General features: G+C 57.2%; 1 protein-coding gene across 1 annotated transcript in view; it reads right to left on the reverse strand.

The window, feature by feature from the left end:
* Positions 1-5,041: 5,041 nt before the first annotated feature.
* TCERG1L (transcription elongation regulator 1 like) overlaps positions 5,042-24,496 on the reverse strand; it is a 98,591-nt gene continuing 79,136 nt past the window's right edge. Inside the window, exons 8-12 of the mRNA XM_070433232.1 lie at positions 20,085-20,154; positions 17,695-17,830; positions 9,367-9,456; positions 6,922-7,040; positions 5,042-5,862 (exon numbers count right to left, since the gene is read on the reverse strand). Coding sequence (XP_070289333.1) covers positions 5,706-5,862; positions 6,922-7,040; positions 9,367-9,456; positions 17,695-17,830; positions 20,085-20,154 — 572 coding nt within the window. The 3' untranslated portion in view covers positions 5,042-5,705. The remainder of the gene's footprint in view (positions 5,863-6,921; positions 7,041-9,366; positions 9,457-17,694; positions 17,831-20,084; positions 20,155-24,496) is intronic.

Consider the following 24,496-nt stretch of genomic DNA (forward strand, 5'->3'; position numbering starts at 1 on the left):
CGGTCTGTGCTTTCCAACACCGCTGTCTGCCTGGTGCCAGGACTGCTGAGAAGGAGATGAATGTATGAAATATGCATGAAGCTCTCAGCAAGGCTGCCCGGGACCTCCTTCCCTCCCAGGAGCAGCCGCCACCACACAGCCCCCATACGGCCAACAGGGGCCAGGACACTGACGGAGCAATGCCCCTGTGCCCTCCAACCAGGAGCTCCAGGCGGGGAGAGGCCGCAGCAGTGGGGGCCCTGCTGCACCCCGACTCTGTCCTGACCATCACCCCTTCTCTGGGCTTCCTCCAGAGCCAGAGTGAGGACTCAGGCAAAAACCTGTGAGGGAGAGTGCCTCCTAATGGGAGCGGGGAGCGGCAGCCTGGGTGAGGCCTCAGGGGCTGAGACAGACCCAGGGCTCCTTCCAAGCTGTAGGGACCCGGCTGTAGGGACCTGGTAGCAGACAGGTGGGTCCGGCCTCTGCACCGCCCCATCCTGGAAGAGCAGTAAGGGATGGCCCGGCTGCCTACAGGGCTGGGGAGCGACACAGGGTGACCCCGTAAATGACAGGTCATGGTGGCCTGGGCTCAGAGCTTTCTGAGCAGAAGAAACCAGTTCTGTCCCACTGCTGTCCCCTCCGACACAGGGGATGGCTAACACCTGGGACAGGTGTATGCGCCAGGGCTCAGCCCAGCCGCAAGCCCTGAGGCTGACAGGGCACAGGGGCTGGGCCTGCAGGGGGACGGGACCAGCAGGACCTGGGGGATGGCCGTCTCTCCACCTCCAGGCTTCCAACCTGGACCACACAGGTGTGCTGTGCACCCGCAGGTGCCTGGCCCAGGGGCAGAGAAGCTGAAGGAAGGAGCCCGAGCAGCTGCCAGCACCCCCAGGGGGAGCCAGCGGGTCTGTGACAAGGACACCCTGCCCCTTAGGGGTAGGAACCCCTCATGGAGCTCACCCTGTCCCTGTCCTGTGTTCTCAGCCTGGGGCCAAAAGGGACTTCTAAATCCTAAATATTTTCATGGAATTCTGTCTTATGCTAAATCGTGGAAGTGAACACAGCTAAGAGGCTGACCGCGCCCCCACCCCCGCCCCACCGCGAGATATTTTCATTATTTGATAAGGATTTAAATGGATTTTAACTACCTCCCCAGATAGTTCTTCTTAAATGTTTTAATTTTAAGACCTTCCTGGCTTAATACATTATATGGTGCATAATCAGGCTGTATATTCACTCCCCTATCTCAGCCTGAGTCATAAGAAGATGGGATAATAATAATACCTCCGTCGGGTGATTAAGTACAGCAATTGGGGCAAGGCCGGCCTCCTCCCAGCTCCAGCTGCCTGGGGGGCCTCTCCCTCCCCTACCTGCCATCTCCTGACCTCCCCTCCCCACCCACCCTTCGGCCCCACAGGCCCAGGCACAGGTCACTCCTGGGGCAGCCCCGCCGGGCCAAGACGCTCTCTCCGGGATAAGGGTATGGCGCACGTGGCATCGATCAAGCCTGCCCTGCGGCTCACCTGGCCCTGCTCACCCTCAGCCCCCGCAGCATGGGGAGGGCTATTTGGAAAGAGCGGAATCCGATCTTTAGTTTAAAGACCAGACCAGGCTCAGCTGCGGGTGCCGGAATCTCTGACCCCACGTCTCTGGTTTTAAAGAGCGTTGCCTAGCAGAGCGTTGCACAGCCCTGGAGAGAAACGGGGACAGGTGTGCTAGCTCCGTGGGCCTGGGCAGGTGACTTCTGCTGCCTGGAAGGCATAGGACCGGGACTCCTGAGGGCCCACGTGCCCTGGAGGAGATAAGGGGGTACAGGGAACTCTGAGCTCAGAGCCGGTCCTGGCTTAACCTCCCAGCATGACTGTGTGGGGTCTTGCTGAGCAATGGTGAGACACCAGGGCCCCGAGGCCAATTGCCTGCACTCCAGCCTGATCGCTCACTGCCTCTCTGACTCAGTCTGTCCGTCCGTAAAATGGGGCGATCCTGACTGCCCTGTGGGTTCCTGCGAGGATCACAGGAGTTAGAAAGCAGGAAGCAGGGAAACGTGTGGCAGAGGTCCGAGTTGAGGACATCTGAGTGCCATTGTCGCCTTAGGGCCACTGCACCCCAGGCCAGCGCGGTCCACTTCGCCACTCTGCCTTCTCCGCACTCGTTGCTCCCGGAGGGCAGGGCTGCCTCTCCATTTCTGCCCCTGGAACAAACCGGGCTGTGGCCTTGCTGGGGCTCAGTGGCTGCTGTGGCCCATCGCCACATGCGGCCCTGTTGTTCTGCCCCCTCCACCCCCCGCTCAGCTAGAGAGGAGGGGCATTGGCAGGGGACTCAGCAGCAGTGACCCCGCCGGACAAAGGACGCCCGCATCAGGAACCCAGGCTTTGCTGTCCAGACCTCGTGGCCACCAAGGTCAGGCTGACCTCGGAAATCAGCTCCGGGAACAGCTCCCTGCCAGCCACCCCACCGAGGCCACCAGCAGGCGGAGCGGACGCAGACGGCGTGGACACGGTCCGATCATTGGGCCTTTATGGGCCATTCCATTTCTAAAATATGGCGTCGGTTGCAACGTGATGATGGCTGTGGCAAGAAATATTCATCGTGTGTAGGACCGTAATAAATATTGCTTTTATATCCTAAATAAAACCGAAAAATCCTGAATGCTTTGTGGGCCCCTTTTATGTCTTCCCATTACGGCCCCGGTCCAGTGGTTTAGCCAAAATTTAGTGGCCGTGAACATGAGCTACAGTGACACGCTCCCTGTCAGCGCTCCACCACCGCTGTCCTGGGGGGACCCTGCTCTGACCGAGACGGTCAGACGTGCAAGGAACAGATCCCCGAAGCCGGGAAATGGCCGCTTCATGCACATGCTGATTCTGCATTCGGAGGCCTGACTGGATCAGGATTCCTCCTTCCACATCCCTGCGGGCTGGGCGCTGTGAGAAGATACGGTGAGTGTGCAAACACGTGTGGCTCCAGAGAGCCTCTCACCTGGGCCAGTCCGAGCCACACATTTGGGCTTTGTGTTAACTGCGAGTGTTGCCGAGGCGAGGAAGTTGGAAGGAGGGTAAAATCATTCATTTCCCCGCACGCTTTGCCGGAAGGTGCCTTATGGTAAGAAGCACGTGGGACGCCTCCATCCCGAGACCTCACAGGCAGATCAGGGGCCTACAGTGGACACACCATTGCGGGTGGACGCGGAGATGAGCAGCAGCACCGCCCACTGAGGCTGGAGCCCCGCCCGTGCTGCAAGGGCAGAGGGGTTCTGTCCTCCTGTGAGCTGCAGCCTGTTCCTCTTCATGGCCCTGACTTCTGTCTCCTAGAGCTGCAGGTCACCCCCCAAAGGACGGTCCCCATGGGGCCGAGACGGGGCCCAGGAGGCGACTTGATGACAAGGGGCTCAGAGAACAGACATGACCAGCACCAGCGAGGGGCCCGGGGAAATGCAGGCATTCGGACACTCCCCGGGAGGGACTGTGAGCAGGGGGTGGTGACAGAAGGTGTAGAGAGGGGACTACTGGGAGCCACACTTGAGCACCAGGTTCCACCATGGGCTGTTTCATGCACATGTGCACACACCACACACACGGCTGCCGGCTCATCGCCATTTCGCTCTGCCCCCATTCAGTTCTGGGAACTCCACGCTTGGGCATCCCGAGGGAGTGTTTTTCTTGATAATCCAACATATCTGCTCTCCTTCCCCCAAAACGAAAACGTTTCGAATGTCTGCTCACTGCCACCAGCCAGCTCGACCTCACTGTGCTCTCCTGGACACCCGGTCCTGCTGCCGTGGCAGGAGAGGGGGTCGGACTCCTGTTAAGGGACAGAAGACAGACCATGGAAGGAAATGTCTGGTTGGCCAGGGCCCGTCCCCAGTGAGCCCCGTCCCGTAGATGACTACGTCACGGGGTCACTGCAGCTCCCCTGCACCCCTCCTCTGAGGCCTGGGTGGCCAGCAGCTGAGGACACAGGGGGGCTCTCCCGGACCCAGAGGCGGTTCCAGCACAGGAGCAGCAATGACACCCCTGCCACTTGCTGAGCAGATGTGCCTTCTCCAGCGAGGGCGGAACCTCTGCCTTTTTTCTAATATACTGATTTCAGAGAGGAAGGGAGAGAGAGACATCAATGAAGAGAGAGAATCATTGATCGGATGCCTCCTGCACGCCCCCGACTGGTGATCGAGCCTCAACCGGGCATGTGCCCTGACTAGGAATTGAACCCTGACCTCCTGGTTCATAGGTCGACGCTCAACCAATGAGCCACACCTGCCGGGCGGGGAGGCACTTTCTGTAGAGGCTTCTCCGAGCCCTGGGGGTAAGGGCTGCTTCTTAGGTCAGCTATCCCTCTGTCCGCCACCGTCTCTGTCCTTGCTGGCCTTCACACGTATCCATCAGTTAGTCTTCTTCCCGTGAAACGGCCCTGCTCAGATCACAAGGTGGTTTCTGGTTCCCGATGAGACCCTGGCTGATGGGAGTGGGATTGGTTTCCCCAGGAGCAGCCTCCTATAAACCAGGAGGTCAAGGTTCAATTCCCAGTAATGACCTATATAAGACACCCCACTGGGCCACGGCCTTCCCCCGACCCATGGCCCAGCACCGCACAGAGAGACCTGTGAACAGCACCGGCATGAAGACCAGGGCACAGCCCAAGAGAGAGAACCCACGTGCCCAGGTGTGTCCTAATATGCGTGGGACTGAGAGGCAGGCGGGGAGGTGGTGCCACTGTGGGCCGGGGCCAGGGGCAGCGTCTCTGAATAGACACTCCCTGAACCTGGGAGTGAGTAGATGGGCGCTCCATCACTTAAAGAACACGATTCATTATCCGGGGCTTTATCCCACGTCATTGTACGTTGAAAAGGAGGAGTTTTGTTTGAGTAGGATGTAGAGAGCCCATCTGGGCCATTATCAATGTTTTTGTGAATGTTTCAAAATAGAGTATCTTCAGTTATCACACAGTTTTGCTGCTTAAGGTTGTGTTGGAAGACTTCGCCACAAAAACACATTGGTTTAAAATATTTATTAATTTAAAAATTTTAAATTTTTTTTTCTATACAAAGATGATGAGAAAAGTCCCATGCACACTCTGGGCATACAATAAAAATAACTCAAATGTCATTGGATGATTTTGTACAAAATAATTCTTTTTCGGTGGGACCTCCGACAGGCAGTGCAGCCCCCTCTCCGGGCCGGGTGTCCCGGGGGTATGAGGTGATTACCTTACGACACCTGGGGGTGCCCCCCCCCCCCACCGTCCCTGTGCCCTGGTGTTCACAGATGTCACCATGACGAATGATAAAGTACCCTATTGCTACTACGCAGAAAACTAGACGGAGACGTGAGGACACTTGAGTGAGGAGCGCCCCGGCTCCGGGAACTCCTGGGGGCCCGCAGGGACTCACGGAGGTTGGCAGGGAGGCTGCAGGGAGTCGGCTCAACTCGGGAAAACGCCTTGAGACGGTTTCAGATGGTGCCCGCTTCTGCCGAGTTACCAACCTGCAGTGGGTTTAGCATCTGTATATATTACAAGTCATTTGCAGAATTAAAACAACCAAGGGATCCACATGGCATGGCAATTAGAAATGCATCGAACTCTGCACGTTGTACAAAAAGCTTCAATATGAAACAGTAATCCTCTGAGAACTGAGCCGGCCCGGGAGGCACCCCCGCTGTGTAGCCTGGGCCTCCCCCACCGCCCATCCCTTTCCCGCGAAGCTCAGTCTTATTGCATTTTCCACACACTCATCTCATTTTCCGCAGCCTGAGTCTGTTTTCCTTGTCCCGTTTCTTAAGCGAAAGGATGAATTGGTTGAAAAAGTGCTCTTGGTCCTTCCTTTTTTGAACAAGTCGGAATCTCTGGTCCCGGCCATACTTCTCGGCAAACTCCTTGAATGTGGTCCTGAAAAGCAAGAGGGTCCCGCTAAGCCCTTCCCTGAGCTGAGTCCCGGTGTTCCGGAACCGTGCCCGCCGGCCGTGCCCGAGAGGGAGGGCGCCCCTGCCCCAGGTCCAGCTGCAGGGCCAGGGGAGCAGGGAGTTTGGGGGGATCAACGGGCTAGAGGGAGTAGCTCTGGGCCTCCAACAGCTGACCCACCTGCTCCCCACACTGGGCTTCTCCCATTGGGGCTACAGACCCATCGAAGGTGTGTGCACACTTTCACTTGCAGGCCCCCCGTCGGCACATCCAAGAGCCTCCAGAAGTGAGCCTGGCCTCCCTGCCTCTCCGGCCTCCTCGCTCTGAGCCCGCTGCTGCCCACCTGCCCCCCATCATGGTTTCAGCCACACAGGTCTTCTTCCGTCTCTTGCTCTTACCAATCACCAACCTGCCACGGGTCTTGGCATATGCTGTTCCCTTGCCTGGCACACCCTTCCCTTATTTCTTCACTCTTCATTTAAAGCCCACTCATTATTAAGCGTCAGGCCGACCATATTTTCCTCGAGAACATGCTCCCTATCTGGAGGGCCAGAGACCTGCGCATGGCTCGGGCATGACCTTCGTCAAGGTTATACCTCCATAAGCCTCCATAGTGCAGTTTTACTCAACCCTCCCTCACGGGTGTGGGAACGCCAGTATCGGCTTTGTTCCCATTGGACATCCTGAAGGTCTGGCCCTGTGGCCGGGTGTATTGAGCACCCAGATATTGGTGGACTGAATCCGTAACTGCCAGGCCAGGGAGTCCCTGTGAGGTCACTGGAGAGGGGTCATGGAACCTTCGCCAGCGCGGGGTCCTCAGGGCTTTCGCTCCTTCCAGGTCTGGACCTGAAGCTCAGGAGCTGTGACAGCTACAGAGCGGCCGAGGCCCAGGGGCCGCGTGCAGGGATTCAGACCTGCCTCCCTCGGAGCCTGGCGGGGGGCTGGGCCTGAGTGGCTAGGGCACCTGGGGTGCAGGGAAAAGCTCAGCCTTGGTCCAGGGGGCACCTTAGCCCCCTCCCCCCATTCCTGGCATATTTCTCTCCATACCTGGGCGACACCTTCGACTCCTCCAGAAGTTTCCTGAATTCTTCTTTGGCTAGCAGCAATTTGCTTTTCTTTTCCTTGTATTCCTCTTTTATCCTCGTCTTGACAAACTGTTCAAATATCTGAAAACACACACGAGAGAAAAGTATTAGGGGGCTGCGTATCAGACATGCAACCTTGTGTTTCAGACACTACAGGGGACAGCAGGACCGGAGGCGAGCCTTTCTCTTCACAGGGGCTGCAGCTATAAGCCATGGCCCTTGGAGGGGTCACTGCCCAGGACTCCGCCTGGGTCCCCCCGGGAAGCCAGCATGCGGCCCCTGCAGGCACCATCCCTCCGACACCAAATCGCCGGGGAGTGGCTGGCTGTGCAGAGCTGGCAGTGCGGACGCCCAGCCCTGAGGCCACCGTGAGTCTCCTCCTGGGTCTCGGAGAGCAGCCTGCAGTCCCGTCCCTCCAACTCTCATATCACAGCCAGCAACACCCAGAGGACGTACTCTGTTCTAGTCGATTCTTATGGCAACGTCATTGTCTGTGAGTCAGTGCGGCACCTGATTCCGCACACTCTGGCCTCCAGAAAGACCCACCTGTGAGTGTGGGCTCAGGGTCACCCTCTACCGGGGGTGTCACGGAGCCTCCAGGTGACCGGGTAGGTCATCAAAGCGGAAAGGACCAAGAGGAGACCCAGCCTGGACACTGGCTGCCCGAGTTTGACAAGCTGTGTGTCTGCAGGAAGCCCTGCCCCTCACTGGGAAGGGCGTGGACACCCAGAAGGCAAATCCCTCAGGACTGGACGGTTTCTCTGGGGCACTGGGGTGGCCCTCCCTCTGGTAGGTTAAGGCGGCTCATTGTTCTAACGTCAGGAAAAGGGTTGTTCCAGATGCTAAAGCCACGGCGGGCAGAGCAGGGCTGCTGGTTGCCCGTGCCCTCCGAGCCTCAGGAACATGAAGGAGAACATCCGCAGAAGGTATGTGCCAACACAAATGAAAAGATGAATGAAAACCCCACACGGGATCCTATCAGGCCAATAACGAGCAATTCTGTGCCATTCCGACCAGTGGCCCTGGCGGAGGGCGGGCTTCGATATGGGTGTCCGGAAGCCTCGCCTTCCTGCCGAGGGGACCAGGGACAGGACAGGGCGGAGGGGACAGGATGGGCTGACGGACGCTGCGGCTTGTCTCTGGCTCTGGATTCCATCCATCACAAGCCTCTGGGATGAGACACACGGAATGCTGGGCGCCCCCTGAAGACGCAGCAGCAGAGACATCCACGCAGGGCACTTAAAGGGACAACGCGCGCACATGTACGAAGTCGGGATGTGACCGGCTGATTCTCCCTTCACGGCAGGCGGTGATGTAATCTCCCCGGTTGCCTGGTATTTTAACTCATCGGGAAGGTGAACGCGGGGTTATTACCCAAACAGGAGCGTGCGGCTCTGCTGTTGGTGGGAGTCCTGCTCTATTCATTTTAAATCTGGAGAGAGAGCCCGGCCCTCTCTCTGCCCAGAGCCGTTTATCCGCCTGATCAGATACCCCTCTTTCCTCTCCCTTTGCTCTCTCTGCCGCGTTATTTACGCAGCTCTCACTTCATGCCGCAGGGCTCGGGTCTCTTTAGCAAACTGGACCCGTTTTATTCAGACCGGGGTCTGGCTTTCCCACAGAGACCCTGCTGGCTCTCGTCCCAGGATGGCATGTTCTAGTGTAACAAGATGAAACACCTCGCGTTACCATAGAAACGGGTCTGATTGCAGGCCCTGGACCCCCGCTCCCTGTCTAGGCTCACCCGCTTCCCCTCCGCCGCCCCAGGACCCTCAGGGTTCGCCATGACCACGATGCTGGCGGGAGGCCCTCACAGGCTCCGAGTGGGATGCTTCCATGCGTAAACAGGGCTGTGTGTTTTGAACGGGGCCCAGCTGTCGTCCCCCCATCAGGTCAGCCTCGGTTCCACGCCTCCTAGACTGCCGCCTCTCCCCGGGGTGGGGTGGATTCTCTGAACGCTGGTGTCTACCCTCTGTGGACGCTCATGCCCAGTGCACCAGCGACCGGCTCCTTCCCTTCCTCCTCGGCCTCGGGACCAAGCGCCCGTCGGCCAGGCCTCCCTTTGAAACATGCTCCAGGCAGGCTACCCGCGATCCAGCCCTGCCCTTTGTGGGGACATCCACCCTTTACTTAGGGACACTGTTCCCTGGGGCCTCTCCAGTCTCCCCGTTCATACAACAGACCTTCATCTCCCTAACACGGTCATCCAGGGCGAGCTCATGAAGCAGGTGACAGACTACCCTTCCTCCAGACCCGCCACACACCAGCCACCAACTCCCCGGCTGGAGCACCCGTCCACACCTCCCCCCGACGGCAGCATCTGTCCTCCAGCCATGCTCCCAGGAGGGTCATCCTGATGCCGCGTCCCCAGGCTGACCCCAGGCTGACCCCAGGCCTTGCCACCCGGTACCTGTTTCCGTTCCTCGGAGTTCAGCAGGAGGTAGCGGGGATCAAACACGACCTTATGCAATTCTTTCTCCCACGTAGAAAACGCTGACACCTGCAGGGGGGGAGGAACAGAGTCGTTTTTAGCACCTGTGCTGAGCCTGCAGCCGCTGACAAGGTCACGGGCCGAGGACAGCCTTCAGGCCGCCGGGGCGGGGATGCAGTGCTGCCGAAAAGTGTTCGACGCGTCATGCTTCTAAGACGTCCATGCTGAGAGCACTAGGAAGTTTCACGTCTACTCTCGTGACCCTATTCCTTCCTGGGAAGTCTTTCGGGGCCACACGTCTCTGACCCGAAGCCCCGTACATCCTTGGAGCTGTGACACGCTGGGCTGTCACAGCTTGAAGGAAGAAAGGGCACCGTAAAACTTCAGCCCAGGGAGAGGCCACGCCCTGCAAATAGTCTGAGTGGAGCATCATTTTAGTTGATTTTTAATTTTTTTTCCTTTATTGATTTTTAGAGAGAGAGGAAGGCAGACGGATAGAGAGGTAGAAACATCGACGAGAGAAACATCATCGATCGGCTGCCTCCTGCACGCCCCCTACTGGAGATCCAGCCTGCAACCTGAGCATGTGCCTTGACTGGGAACTGAACCAGTGACCTCTTGGTTCCTGGGCTGATGCTCAACCGCTGAGCCACACTGGCTGGGCTTAGTTGATTTTGAATCCACACTTAACCCTTTTTGAGGTGGGATTTATTTTTTAAAACTATTTTATTTTGGAATAGTTTAAGGTTTACGGAGAAGTCACAAGCATATTGCAAAGTCGGCATGTACCCCACACCTAGATTTCCATATTGTCAGCATCTCCACATTCTCTCGATTCTTCCGCACGACGCTCACAGAAGCCCACACTGCACTCAGAGGTCTTCAGTGTCCACCTAGTTCTCCCTTCCTGCCCAGGCTCCTACCTACAAACCACGTGACACTTAGTCTCATGTCTCCTGTGGGCCCTGCCAGGGACTCGGTGTCACATAACTCACTCCACCAGTTTGCTGACACTCTTCAGAGGTGTAGATGCATAATAAAATACATTTTTAAAAAATTAACAGTATATCATCCTTGCCTTTGACCGAATCTACAATCTGTGAATACTTGAGATGAGCCACGTCGACAGCGACTATAATTTATGGCGATAAAACAGGCATCGTCGTATCCCCGGGCAGCCACGCTAACCTCCTGCAGGGCCTGAGCAGTCAAGAGGGGGTGGCCGGGGTGTGGGGCCCAGGACGGAGGCGGGAGCCAGACAGCATCCGCGTGACACAGGGCCCTTGCTGCCTGCAGGTGGGCACAGCTGTTCCGGAACAGAGACCCTCAATGACTCGTTACAATCAGCCCCGTGATCGCCTCTGATAAATGCCCAGTCCCCCAGGCCTGTGTCCCCACATGTTGGACAGAAAGTCCCCCCTATGGGGCAGGCTGAGCGTCCCCTGGGGCTGTTCTCAGCCCCGAGGAGCCCCGGGGTTCCCCTCCACAGTAAGGCACCCTCTTCTCCACAGCACCCTTCACAGTGTGACATTGTCCTGGTGACCCCCACCCTGTCCACAGGCCCCGCCCACACTGTTCTGGATCGTGCACCCAGGGGTGCGGTCTTGGGGCCTCTAGAACTCTGCCCACACACAGGTCCCCCAGACCAGTGCCGTTCTCTCCTGAACTTCCCTTTGTCTCCAACACTGATCTCTACCCATCGCACCTCGCGCTCCCTGGATACTGTGGAGTTTGGTCCTTGAACAACGGGACCCTTCAGGCAGTTCACACCCTCCCCTGTGACGTCCAGCCTCCCATGGCAGCCTGACTGTGAGGCTGACTCCATGTCCTTCCGGAACCGTGTTCCCCACTCGTCGTGTCAGCTCTGGACAACCAGCAGCTGTCCTTCCAGAAACATCTGGGCATCCAGCGTGCGCCCACCGGTGGCCGGCGCTGTCCGTGAAGGGGGAGCCGTCTGTCTGGGCGGGAGCGTGTCTGTCGTCACCGTGGTGGGCAGAGCCGCTGGCCTCTCGCATTTACGCACGGTCTTCATTTCACCCGGGATTGGAGTTGTTCTCTGCCCCGGCAGTCGTGGGATGTGGCCTCCCCCACTGTGGGCTGGGCTGGCCGGCGTGGCCTCGCCCCTGCAGCCGCCAGCCTCTCAGCGAAGGTCCTCCGACGTCACTGTGTCGTTGTGGCTGTCTGTCCCCTGCCTTTGATGTCTTCTGACGTCACTGTGTCGGAGTGGCTGTCTGTCCCCTGCCGTTTCTCCAGCGGAGACACCAGAGCTGGCGTCTACAGCGCGGGCACAGGAGGAGCGGCAGGGCCCACCTCCCACCCGACAGATGCCACCGCCAGAAAGTGGCCACATCGGGCAGGGTCAGAGGTCACCGTGGTGGCTGGCTGGCACGGCGTCCCTGTTCGGCACCATCTGCACCTGCAGATGCCACGGCTGGAGGGAGGGCAGGCAGAGGGAGGCTGCAGCTCAAGGTCGAAGCTGGTGCCCTGTCTGCAGCCCCTGGGACCGGCCCTTCCTTCTACAGCTATTTCAACGCCTCTTCGTGAAAATGTCTCGTTTGGAAACCCCAACGACATGTTTTGTCAGAACAAACAGCTCCATTGTCTGCCTCTTAACCAGCTGAGCACTGAGCTGTCCCCACCCAGAGGACAGAGTTCGAGGGTGGCCCTCACCAAAGCCCCCTGGGGGTCAGCAGGCCAGGGAGGGGGGCACGGTGGGGGTGCACAGTCTTGAGCACAAAGGAGAAAAGTCACGGATGAGACGGCTCCGCCTCAGTCCCAGCATCACCAGAGCCCGTCCGAGAACCGAGCAAAGGGCCTCCGTGGCCGCTGGGGAGATTGTATTTTGGAGGAAAATGGATCCCGTTTAAGTAAAGTGTCTGAGAGTTCAGCTCGGGCTAAACGGTGAGATCACGTAAGTCCCTTAGCGCCCGATGCCGGCGACAGTCCCTCCGTCTCTAGACCAGACTCGGCAGGCAGGGGCACCTGCGGGCAGCAGACGCTGCTTTGATCTTCAAAGCCAAAGGCTATTTTGAGTCTCTGTCAATCCCTGGATCCCAGAAGAGGCCAGGACTTAAAGGCCGGAGGACAGGCAGGAAGATGGCCAAGGACGGCTCTGCCAAGTTCTGAATCTCAGGATCGATTGTCTGCCTCGGAGGGGGGAAGGGGGGGTGTCAGTGCCGTCTGGCTCACTCAGTTACAGCTGAGGCAGGGGCTCCCCTCTGAGCAGCTGGGAACCCCATCCTGGCTCCGTGTGCATCTGGGTGACTGTCCGCACCGCCCTCCTCATCCTCGTCGCCTCCTGCCTGACTGTATCGGGGCCCAGAGGACCTGCTGCCGCCTCAGCTCCTGACCACGGCACTGGGGTGCCCAGGGCTCCATAAGGGGCCAATCTCCATCTCAAACAAAAATCCAGTTACTTTGGAAGCTAATGTTTTTTAGCAAATTTTACGATCACACACGCTGTGTTGGTGGGTGACCCACGGACCACGGGCTCTCTCCCTCCTGCCAACTCCGGTCTCCCCTGCTCTCGGGGGGATGGACCACAGGCCTCGGGCGGGAGGGGCAGGGCCTTTCTCACCTGGTGGAGGGAAGTGGGGAAGCAGGTGCCAGGTCCTGAGGGGCACCAAGGCCGCTGGGGGCAGGTGGAGGTGACAGTCGCTTAGCCACACAGGAGACCCAGCGGCCCCTGAAGAAGGTGCATAAACGTCCCTTTGGCCTGAGCACCCCACGGCCGCCCCCCATGAGCCCCGATGCTGCCAATTCCTTGCTTGAGGAGCTGCCTGGCCATCCTGGACCCTCCCTTCTAGCCCTCCCTCCCGTCTGCTGCTCAGGCTGACAACAAACACTGTTCTTTGCAATTAGCACTCACACCATTACCCTCTTTAGCCAATTTCCTGCAACGCTCGCCCGCATCTTCTGTCTCTGGTGCAGGAGCTCCTGACCGTTACAGGCAGTGGGAGATGGACACCACCCAGAGGAAGTGGACAGGCTGGAGGGGGAGGCTGTGCCCTTGGCGTGTCCTTGACAGTGAGACAGTGTCATCCTTTGAATTTCTGGGAAGCAGCCCCGAGACAGGGGCTGGGGTGCAGCCAGTGCACCTGGGAGGTGATTCCGGGCTCACGGAGACTGTCACGGGGAAGGAGAAGCCATGGACGGTACAGGAGGCCTGGCAGGGTCCTGGAGAACATGCTGGAACCGGCCTGAGATTGGTCTCCCAGGGACAGGGAAGTGGGGGTTTGCACCCCGGTCCCCACCCCTGCTGGGTTGAGCAGATGTTTAATCCTGAATTTAGAGGTGGGAGCGGTCAGCCCGTGGAAAGTTCCATGAGCCCAGGTGAGCCAGGTGAGCCAGGTTCCTGCAGGTGAAGCAGAAGGAAGCAAGAGGCCTGGGACACCCAGACTCCCACCCCTCACCTCCCAGTGCTCATGGTATTTTACTAATTCGGGGTTGTTGTTTCCATTTTGACGGATAAATACAATTGTACACTCTTATTCCACCATATGCTTGGCTGACTTAATTGACTTTGAGAGCTATTCTCCCACTCGGGGTCGTTGTAACCCATCCTAGGAACCGGGGCCGTCTTTGCGGGCAGAGCCTGTCTAATGCTGACGGAGAGGTGACTGTCTGAAGAGCTGTGTCCCCAAGGCCCTGGCGGCCCCTCCGGGAAAGACGACCCACAGGAGAGAAGCCGGAAGGAAGCCTCAACCCAAGGAAAAGAACAAGGAGATTCCCAAACGATCAACAGTAAACGCCAAGCTCCTCGCTGCCCGGCGCTGGCGGAGCGAGCTGGACGCGTGGTCCCAGGACCTCGAGCATCGCTGCCGGGAGGGCCTGGGGCGAGGAGCCTGCTTCACAATGAGCGGGGATGCTGGGCACGTGCTCACAGGGTGCAGGGAACACGCCCTCACAATGACCAAGATCTGCCTGGGGGGGGGGGGGGGGTGGCGGGGGGGTGCACCATCAGAGCATCATTCAAAACAGCCAAATGCAAGATGCACTAAAAAAAAGGAAATGCAGGATTTCTGAACCAACAATTTATGCCTCATCAAGAAACGTTTTCCCAAAACATATATTAATATTTTTTAAATGATTAAAAGGAGGAAATAGTATACAAGTGTATAAACTAGGTAAAATATTAATGTTTAATATATATTTAAAAAATTAATGTTCAGCCACATTTAACTATAGCACAGTTCAATATTCCTTATGCTGTAAGATCAAATGTTCATTCTTGATACTTTTAAAAAAAGACTGGGAGAAAATGCACCCAATGAATGTACTGACTGTCTCTTAGGGTGGCATTTCAGGGGATTTTTCTTATTTATACTCTTAATATTGTGCACATTTTCTATAATAAGCATGCATTCTTTTATAGCATAACTTTATTAGCGGTATTATTATGTGTCTTGTGAGATTTTGAAGCGTTGCCATAGGAACCCGAGGCAGATAAGCTTCCCAAGGAGCAAAGAGGCACCCCTGTGGAGCAGACGTCACGGTGCCCAGGACTCGAGTCACACATCGTTCCTCTCCCTCACGTCCAGGGCCACGTCCCTGCCACCTGTGACCTGCACATGAGGACGAGCGTGTGCATGACAGTCCCGGAGAGCAACGCCGTTTACCCATCACTCACAGGCAGGGCCCTCCTGCTGCCTGGGAGAAGGCGCCAGCTGCCCCGTCAGCCCCGGGCCCCCATAACGAGCCTCTGCTTCATTTGTACCAACTTCACCCTAACAACCCCAGGCCGGTGGCTGTCTTAGTGAGGGTGGAAACCGGGTGACCGGGCTGGGGTGAGTGTGCCGTCTGCAATGTCCTCAATCTAACACTCAGAGCCAAACCCCAGGAGCTGGCCTGTGTTGGTGGCCGGGAAGCAGGCCCAGGGTCACCCACAGAGGGGCCCTGCAAGGACCCCAGGCACCTGCAGCCCAGAGTCCCCGAATGAAGAGCGAGGGCTCTCGAGAGTCCTTCCCGTTCCCAGCTCCTGGGAAAGCCATGCTTACTTCCGAGGGAGGCCTTGCAGAAGGAAGAAGGTCCCCATAAATCATTCTGAACTCATTTACCTACATAGGCGGGATTAGATGAATACACTGGCCCCTTTAGACGCTGAAGTTTACCAAGAGGCTGCATTGAGGTTTGTGCAGGGAAACAAAATAAAAACAAAAGCTTCCACGGAGCCATCAATTACCTGCTACCAAACCACAAAGCCGAAGGCCCTGCCCCCACCCCAAGCCCAGGAATGCCTCAAACGTGCCCCTTGTAAACTAGAAACCCACAGGACCTCGCCTCATCACTCCACAAGCACATGCATTTCTGGACAAAGGCAATGAAACATCGTATTAATCACGCAGCTCATGAAAAAGTGACCTTTCTCTGCCTCATTGTTAAGCGACTAGAAATCTGATGGGCTCAGCTATAGCATCCTCATGGGCACGAGGAACTTATGAAGTCTGCCTGCATGTTTTATAAAGTCAAAGCCATAAACAGTGGCCTTGCTCTCTGCCATCAGCAGTCATTCAGTCAGTCTTTGCTACCGGGGGCTGCATGTGGGCTTCCTCGGAGCTGCTCAGGAGGCCTGAGGTCTGGGCTCGGGCTCCACCGCAGCTTCTCTCCCCGGGAACCCAACACCCGGCTGGGGCTCTCCTTCCCCATGGCCGATGCTCAGGGGGGAGGATCTCAGGCCGAACGGAGCCTCCCACCTCCGTGAGGCAGGGATGCTCTGGAAATCTCATTAGGAAAACCGCTCAACCAAGGCCACTGGGATCAATTCACGAGCCCATATAAATGCAGCCGGCCGGCGTCCCCGGGAAGGGAAGGGGGGTCCCTCGGGCAGCCCTGAGCTCACGCAGGTCAGTGTGATGCGGTCACGGTGAATTGGGGCTGGTGGGTTTCCAAAGCAAAAAGATGAAAATGTAGATCTGAATAAGATGAAGCCTCAAGAAATGTCAGGAGGCCCCGACGCTCCAGGAGCTGCGGCTCGCTCGGTAGCCGGGCAACATGGAGGGAGGCAAAGCAACATAGGGCAGCCGGGGCAGGGGCAGCAGGCAGGGCCAGGAAGGGGACCCCGTGCCAAGAGTGGAAGGAGGGGCAGGTGGGCAGGGCGGCCACCACAGCTGGTGACCCGCGGTGACACTGGGTACTAGCCTCCAGGACCACGAGGCCAGTCCGATGGCCCCACAACGAGCAACTCCACTGGGTGGCAGGGAGGGCGTCTCCGTCTCCATGCGCCTCGCATGGCTGACATCCCCCGGAACATCCAGAGAAAGGGCGGGCAGATGGCTGAGCAGGAAGGGGCAGGACGCCAGGTGCACCCTGGCCCCGGTTCTTTTCATCCTGGTCCGAGGGACTAGGACCCTTTCTAAAATGAATTTGCAGCTTAATAGATACATCTAGTTTTAAAATCACGTCCTTAAAAAACAAAGAGCGACCTCCTCCCACCAGGACCTCCTCCCGCGTGTCCCTGGCATTCCCTGCCTTGGGCTTTCATGTTCCTCGGTGACATGCTAATTCAGGGAAAGCCCTTGCACTGTGGTTTTCAGTTCACGCGTCTGCTTTCCTTTCCAGTCCCCTGTGGTCCAGGCTGCGTTTTATTTGGGGGTGAACGGTCAGTAGAGGAAGCAAGGGGGGCATTAAAAGTCCTGGTGCAAAGAAGAGTGGGTCTCCGGGGAAAGTGGCTGCGAGAACCCCCTTCTGATTCTTGAGAGCGGGGACCTTCTGTTCCCGGTGCCCGCCCTCCAGCCCGGCTCTGCGGGGCCCTGCTCAGACCGCTGTTCTGGGGGAGCTCTCTTCCCCACGGCCCCGCACCCCAGTTCCCACGGCACCTGCCCCGGGTGCTGACTGTGCGGAACTTGCTTTGGGATCCCCAAGCTCACCGACAGCACTCACTGCAATTACCCTCGCACACAGGCCCCGTGGCTGCCTTTGCGCTCAGTCTCATTTCTGAAGAAGCCCGACTGGGCTCACCGCATGTTTCAGCGAGTTTCCTACCCAAAGGCCAGAGCAGGACATAAAAGGCACCGGGAGGAGATTCGATTATAACGTGTTTCCCCCCATTAAGTTCAACATGGGATACGTAGCCACCTGCAATGGAGAAAGCTTGGAAACGAAAAACAGTCAGACAAACCCATAGCGTGAAGACCCTGCCTGAGTCAGGAAGCCCAGGGGGTCCCTCTGGGAAGGGTGGACCCTGAAAGCTGGCCGGGCGCCAGCAGGACTCTTTACACAGACAGGAGCTTCCTGGAAGTGACCTCTGTGACGGGGGGACAGCGGCGCGGTTCCTCGCTCCGAGAGCCGGCCCTGGATCCGGGTGCTTACCCCTCTCTCCAGGAGCATGTCTCGGAAGTGGGTCACCCGCTCCTCCAGCGGCAGGAGGATCTGGGGCGGCGGCGTCCTGGTGCCCTTGTCCTCTCCCTCCGCCTCCTCTGGGCCAGGGCTCACACGGCCTTCGGTCCTTTGGGGCACAAGACACAGAGAGTTAAACGCACCCCATGGCGGCCTCCAGAGCCCTCGGAGGAGCTCTTTGTCAACAAAGACTCTTATTCTCGGGAAACTCATTTTAAATCCTGGCGCAGTCACCCCAGCGGAGGTGGAGGCGTCGGCTCTCGCCGTGCAAACTGCTTTGGTGCATTTCGGGCGGAAGGCTGAGACCGAAACCCTAACTGATGGGCAGTCGGCGAGGAGCTGGCGGAGGGGGCACCGGGGGGCCGAGCAGCCACGGGCCCACGGGGAAGGAGGCCGAGTCTCACAAATCATCAGAGTTCACACCTGGCTCTGTTTTTTCCGGGAGAGGCCTTGGTTCTGCACAAACGCCTGGAGGACGGTGATGGGGAAACTGCTCTGTTCAGTTGCTCTGAACTCAGGACAACACCCCAACTCTGGCAAGTGTTGTCCTGAGTTCCAACCCAAAACGAGACTCAGTGACAACAGGGAGACTGGGACCCCGGGGTTCAGGGGGTTCAGGGGGTAAAGTCCCTCACACAGTCACATCCGGGCTTTCTTTTTCTTTTTCTTTTCTTTTTTTTTTTTTAGAGAGAGTAGAATGGAGGGGGAAAGACAGAGAGAGACACATCCATTGGTTGCCTCCCACATTTGCCCTACCAGGGCCAGGGATCGAGCCTGCAACCGAAGTACATGCTCTTGACTGGGATCGACCCTGGGACCCTTCAGTCCGTGGGCCGACGCTCTATGCACTGAGCCAAACCAGCTAGGGCACGTCCGGACTTTCTGATGTGCGTCTAGCACAGTGCTTACCCCGGGTGACTTGCTCCCGGGACACTGGACAGTGTCCAGAGATATCTGTGGTGGTCACACTGGGGAGGTGCTCCCAGCTCCCAGGAGTGGAGGTCAGGGGTGCTGCTAGCCCTGCGATGCTCAGGGCAGCCCTCCTCGGGGACGGTGTGCCTACCTGGGGACTCTCAGGACGCAGGGCAGTCTGCACGACTGCATTTGGGGAGGAGGCGATGGGACCGTTCAAGGTCATATGGTCACCTAGTGGCCAGGACCAGGCGAGTCCCCACCTCCCGACACCCTCCAAGTACGTGGCTTTCCTGCCCCTGTCTGTCCAGGGAATTGTGAGCATCAAGACCAAGGGGGGGTGGGGGGCCTGCTAAGCATGTTCTGTGTCTCCCAAGGGTTTTCACCTACGAGGGTTGCAATAGGGAAGAATCCTACTAATGCAAAATGTGCAAAGAAAAGAAATGATTGCTCAGCCCATTAGGAAATCTTATTTATACACCAACTATTTCGGGAGAATGTACAAGCTTTGCTTCATAGGTGATGGTGTGGAATTTTGAAAAAAGAAAATTACCAGTGGATTTGCAATTGTATAATCCGAAGAGTATAATTAGGATTTCTTCATAATAGATTTCCATTGGTTAAAAATAGAAGTGTGGAAACAAGACTCGTGTTGTTGTAACTTGAAATAAGATGAATAAGAGTGCCGGGAGCTCGGCGCCGATCTCACGCTCAAGCTCATTCAACAAAACATGTGGTTCAGGAGCTCAGGGCGCCTTGCAGCCCGAGCTCTCGGTTCAATCAGAACTGGCCAAAGGCAAATGCAAACTTGCTAAATAGATTTTTAATATTCTCATGGCTGAATGACTTTGGTGCCGTCAACTAAAAGTAAATTCGGATACTTTCATAAAGCTCGCTCCAGCCATCATTGTCCCGAGGGAGAGGGCGGCAGCCCCATGGCCACACTGCCTGGGTACCCGCTCCATCCTGGCCGAGTGGGGTGGGAACGGTCTCTCCTGGGGAAAGGGTTTCACTGAGCCACCCTTCCCTGAGGGCAACAGGAAGCCACATGGGGTCAGCTCACGCAGGCGTCACCTCAAGCTTCTCCCGTCGCCTTTGACAAATGAAAACCCCGAGATGGAGGTGGAATTGCTTTGCCTCAAATCCCAAAGCCAGCGGGACAGAGCTTGAATGCCCACCCAGAGCTGTCAGAGCCCAAACCCACCCCTCACCCAGCGCAGGGCACCACCTGGCCCCTGGTCACCCCTGTCCACTCCTACAGGCTCCAGAGGCCAGAGCCACCGAGACGCCTGCCCACCACGTGTCGTCGCTGAGATGAACCTCAGACCTCCCGCCTCTGTTCAGCGCTGAATCCCTGCTTTGCTCGGTCAACATAGCCCAACAGTCCTTTTCTTTCTCCGCCACCTAATCCTCTGCAGAGGGAAGAGCCAGAGGAAGGACAGGACACCTACCGGTTCCTCTTGGTTTTCACGGTCGGGTCTTCCAGGCCGTCTTCGGAGCCCGACCCGTCGCTGTGCTCGGCTGGAAGACATGGGATTAGGACGGAGGAGCGTCAGCACTCTGCTTGGCAAACCACCAGGCGGCTTCCCTGCAGACTCATCGGGAAACCGGGCAAACAGATGTCCCTTCATGATGGGCCTCCAACCCTGCGGCCAGCGTTCTCTGGGAGCGGGTCCTCTCATGGCCGCCAAAGAGAAACCTGACTCCCTTAGAGCGGACAAGTGTCCCCGCCCTGCCACGGGGAAGCCAGGCCCTCCGAGGGGCCAGAGGACGGGAGACGAAGGTGGGTGTCCACTCCTCGCCCCTGCCCTTCCATTCCACGTCTGCCTGGCGTCCCTGTGCGTGAACCCCCAAAGCGGGCCCCTCCTTTCGTCTCCCGTGATGGATGATCAGATTTCTCCCGCAGGCCACCTGCCCTTCAGTGCCGGCTCCGAGGCTACTTCAAAAAGCCAAACTGATTTTGAAGACAGTTCCCCTCCTCCCATCCCGAGAAGGTCGGCTCCATCAATGTTTGATGAGCTTTGGGAATGAAAAAGTGAAACGGTGCCTGGATGTTTCATATTGGTCTCCAGGAGGAAGAGAGGAAAAATGAACATTATGACTCCCGTCCTGGCCGGCAGAGCGGTTTGCCAACGCTCCCCGGCATCACCACGGCCTGGCGCCCTGCTCCTCATTCTCTATGTTAGTTTCCCCAGGAAGCCACCTCTCACCGCCGTGTCCCCGCATGGGCACGGGTGCAGGGGTCGCCTTACAGAGCCTGGCCAGGGTGTGCGCTGACACGGAACTATGGGAACAAGTGGCCTGATTCTCTCATTGTGCAAAGAGGAGGCGTAGGCCAGGCCACTGGTGGGGTAGGAAGTGGGACAGGGTCCATGGGAAGGTCAGGGTTCCTCCCAGAGAGCGGGGTGGGGGAGTTCTGGGTGGGGATGGAGTCCACATTTCCATGGGCCCTGGTCTCAGATCGTGCTGAGTGTGGCCCCTGGCGCCCTGTGGCTAGAGACCGTGTACACTGTCCCTGGGCACACGCAGCTCGGGAAAGCACCCTTTAGTGTCACAGCTGTGTGTGCCCATGGAGACAGTGTATGTACGTTTGTCTTGAATGTAAAAGACTAAAACATTTACAGAGCGAGTGCAGCCGGTGGCGGCTGGGACCCATCAGTGTGAAGCCCGCGGCTGCTGTCCCCGGCTGCCCCTGGCGCAGGCACGGGGCCCAGGCTCCCAGAGCTCGTGTTGATCACAGCCTCGGACACCGCGCTGTTGTGCAGTCAGACCCACAGGGTGCAGGTCCCGGCCCCCACTTCACAGCAGAGTGACCTTGGTCAAGTGATTACCCTCCTCTCTCTCATTCCCTCTCCTGTAAAGCAGGGATCACGACGGTGGGTTGCAGAATAAGACCCCAAAGACGTGCACGCCCTAACCCTCGGAGCCTGGGGATGGATTAGTTAGGAGGCCGAGGGAGATGAAGGTTGCCAAACAGCAGCCCTTGAGATGGGAGGCAACCCTGGATCCTCCAGGCAGGCCCCCGGGCATTGCGAGGACCCTAAGTGTGGGAGAGGGACTGCGAGGAGTGGGCCAGAGCGCTGCGAAGGTGCTGCCCTGCAGCCATGGGACCTGGGAGAGACAAGAGCGCGTTCCTCTGGGGGCCGCCAGGAAGAACACAGCTCCGCCCCGGCCACGGAGGCTTCTGCTGGGCTCCGACCTCCAGGGCTGTAAGATAACACATCTGCGTTGTTTTAAGCTGCTCGGTTTGGGATGACTTGTTCTAACAGCCACAGAGGCTCACACAGAGGCACCCACCACAAGGAGCTGCGTGGAGCCATCCGTTTACCCTGCTGTCCCTCCCGCATTCCCTCCACCTCGGCAGGCCTCGCCGGGGTCTCCTGTCCTCCTCAGCCTCTGGGAGGCACCAGCAGGGACAGAAAAGCAGGAGCTGCAGTGTTCATCGCCCGTCTCACCCTCCCTCCTCCTGCCCACTCTGAGGATGAGCCCCCTGCGCTGTCACTGTCCCCAGTCTGTCCCCCAGGCTGCACCAACCCCTCCCGGAGGAAGGGCCTGGATTTCCCATTTGCACAGCAGGCAAAGCGGCCGAGGCCATGAGGCAGCAGTGTGGGGGCCGGGCTGCAGGAGGGTTCTGCCATCACCTGGAGCAGGTGACTGTGGCTGCAGGTAAGCACAGGGCAGCTTCTCCACAGGTTGGAGGAAAGCTGACCCTGGGAAAACAAAAGTGAGTGCACTGGTCCCCAACTTATGGTGGTTCCACTTAGGATTTGTCGACTTTACGGTGAGTGAAAGTGACACACATTCAGCGGAAACCGCACTTCACATTCTGAATTTTGATCTCTTCTGGGCTAGTGATATGCCGTGGGGCGGGATATTCTCTCGTGATGCCGGGTGGTGGGGTGATGAGGGTGACCCTCTGATGCTCAGCGTGGCCAGTGTGTTCTCGGTGTTGTGTTTTGAGTTATCACATCCCGCCATGTCTACAAAACACCCACCCGTGTCCCCTGCTTCTGGGGAGAAAAAGAAGAGGCAGAGATGGAACGCAAGAGAATCACCCGCCTGTGGGCTAGCGGGATGCTCTGAGCACCGTCAAGGTGGGCGAGGCTGAGCGAGGGCCTTCGGCAGGTTCAGGGCATTAGATGCATCTGTGGTTTATGATCGTTTGGACTTACGGTGGGTTATGGGGACGGAACCCCGTCATAGGCCGAGGAGCATGCCCCCTCTACGCTGAAGAGCTCGTAATAGCCTGAGCGCCCCGCAACGTGTCGGGGATGCGTGCGAGGGCTGGCACTTTCCATTCACTTTCGTTCCCAAGCATTTATCTCAGCTAACAGCACGGCTGCTAAGACCATAAAAAATCTGGATGCTCTGCAAGATAATTAGAAAATAATTCAGGCCTTCGCCTTAATCTCTCAGCCCTGCCAGCACAGAGAAAAAGGGGCCCTTTCTTGACCTGCTGAGTGATGGGCGGCTCAGTACTGCGGGCAGCTCTGTCTGCTGCCCCCCGAGCTGCCACACACTCTCAGCTCCCACTTCAGTGCCTGTCGTTCCCAGGAAACACCAAGGTGTGTGCGCGCGCACACATACATGTATTGCACCCACACGCATGCACATGCGTGCATATGCACACGTGCGCGCACATACATGCGCGCACACACGTGGATACATGTGCGTGCACACAGACCTCTAAACCTAATAGCAGCTAAATGTAGCAGTTGTTTTATAGAATTCATTTATTTTGCTTCCTTCTGAAAAATAGAGGCTATCAACTGGAATGCTTGATTGTTCCATCTCAGACTAGAAACAGGCATTACTACATTCAAATCCATAACAGTTAATAAAGTCTCCACCAATCACTATCGCTCCTGGAGCTGGTTCTTATCCTCATTAGGGTCAAATGGTTTAATGAGTCCTAGTGGATGACCAGCCAGGGAAAAATGCCACGGCTGACGGCTGAAGGTCACAGCTCTGCGGGGAAATCCCTCCTTATCCTCCAGAGCACCTCCTGTCCGAAACCTGCCTCGGGCAAAACCATGTGGGTGGATCTCCGGAAATCAGAAGCTGTGCATTCAAATGTCAGTTCTACCCGGCAACAGGAAGTTGAGAATTGAGGTCACCGGCATAGCTTTAAGATTCGGGTTTTAAAAATTACTGGTTTAAGAACATCGCTCTTAGAAGAGAAAGCAAAGTTAAAACTTTCGTGACGACATGTAACTGTATCATCACACACCTATCTAGGTAGAGGAGTTAGGGCCACCGGAATAAGTGGATAGAAGACAAAAACACCTGAATATATTGCAGCTAAATTCACTGGTTGCCCCTGGTTGTGTTTGTGGGGTCTGAGGCTCCATTCTCCCCCTTTTTCAGTATACAATGAGACGCGTGGTCTAGAGTGAAATGGAGCACTGACCTATGACCCCGTAATTCAGGTCCCTGTCATGAAGCTCAATGTGAGGAGGCTCAATGTGAGGACACCCCCACAAAGAAACAGAAATCTCAGCCAGGGCCTGCCTGGTGGTTATGGAATCAATCAAAACACGAAGAACAACCACTCCTAAGGAGCCAGCTGGGCTCTAAACCACAGCCAGCCAATAACTTCCCTTCTTCGCGTCTGCCCCTGGACCACATGAGTCCTTCCCTGTGGGTGAGGCGTTCCTAACCACTTCTGGTTCGGTGCTCCCCGATTAGAATCTTTTTTGCTCAAATAAACTTTGGAAATGTGTAACGTGCCTCAGTTTATTTCTTACCACTGTCCCTCCCCCTCCTGCGGTCCTCCTGAGCGTTGAACTGGCAGGTGCCTCAGTGGGGAGTCTGTGAATGTGATTCAGTTTCAGTTGGCCCTGGCCTGGTTTGTTCCAAATGA

This window comes from Myotis yumanensis, unplaced genomic scaffold, assembly GCF_028538775.1.
Source record: "Myotis yumanensis isolate MYYU_CA2020_CCGP unplaced genomic scaffold, mMyoYum1.0.hap1 SCAF_13, whole genome shotgun sequence".
Taxonomy (NCBI): Eukaryota; Metazoa; Chordata; class Mammalia; order Chiroptera; family Vespertilionidae; genus Myotis; species Myotis yumanensis.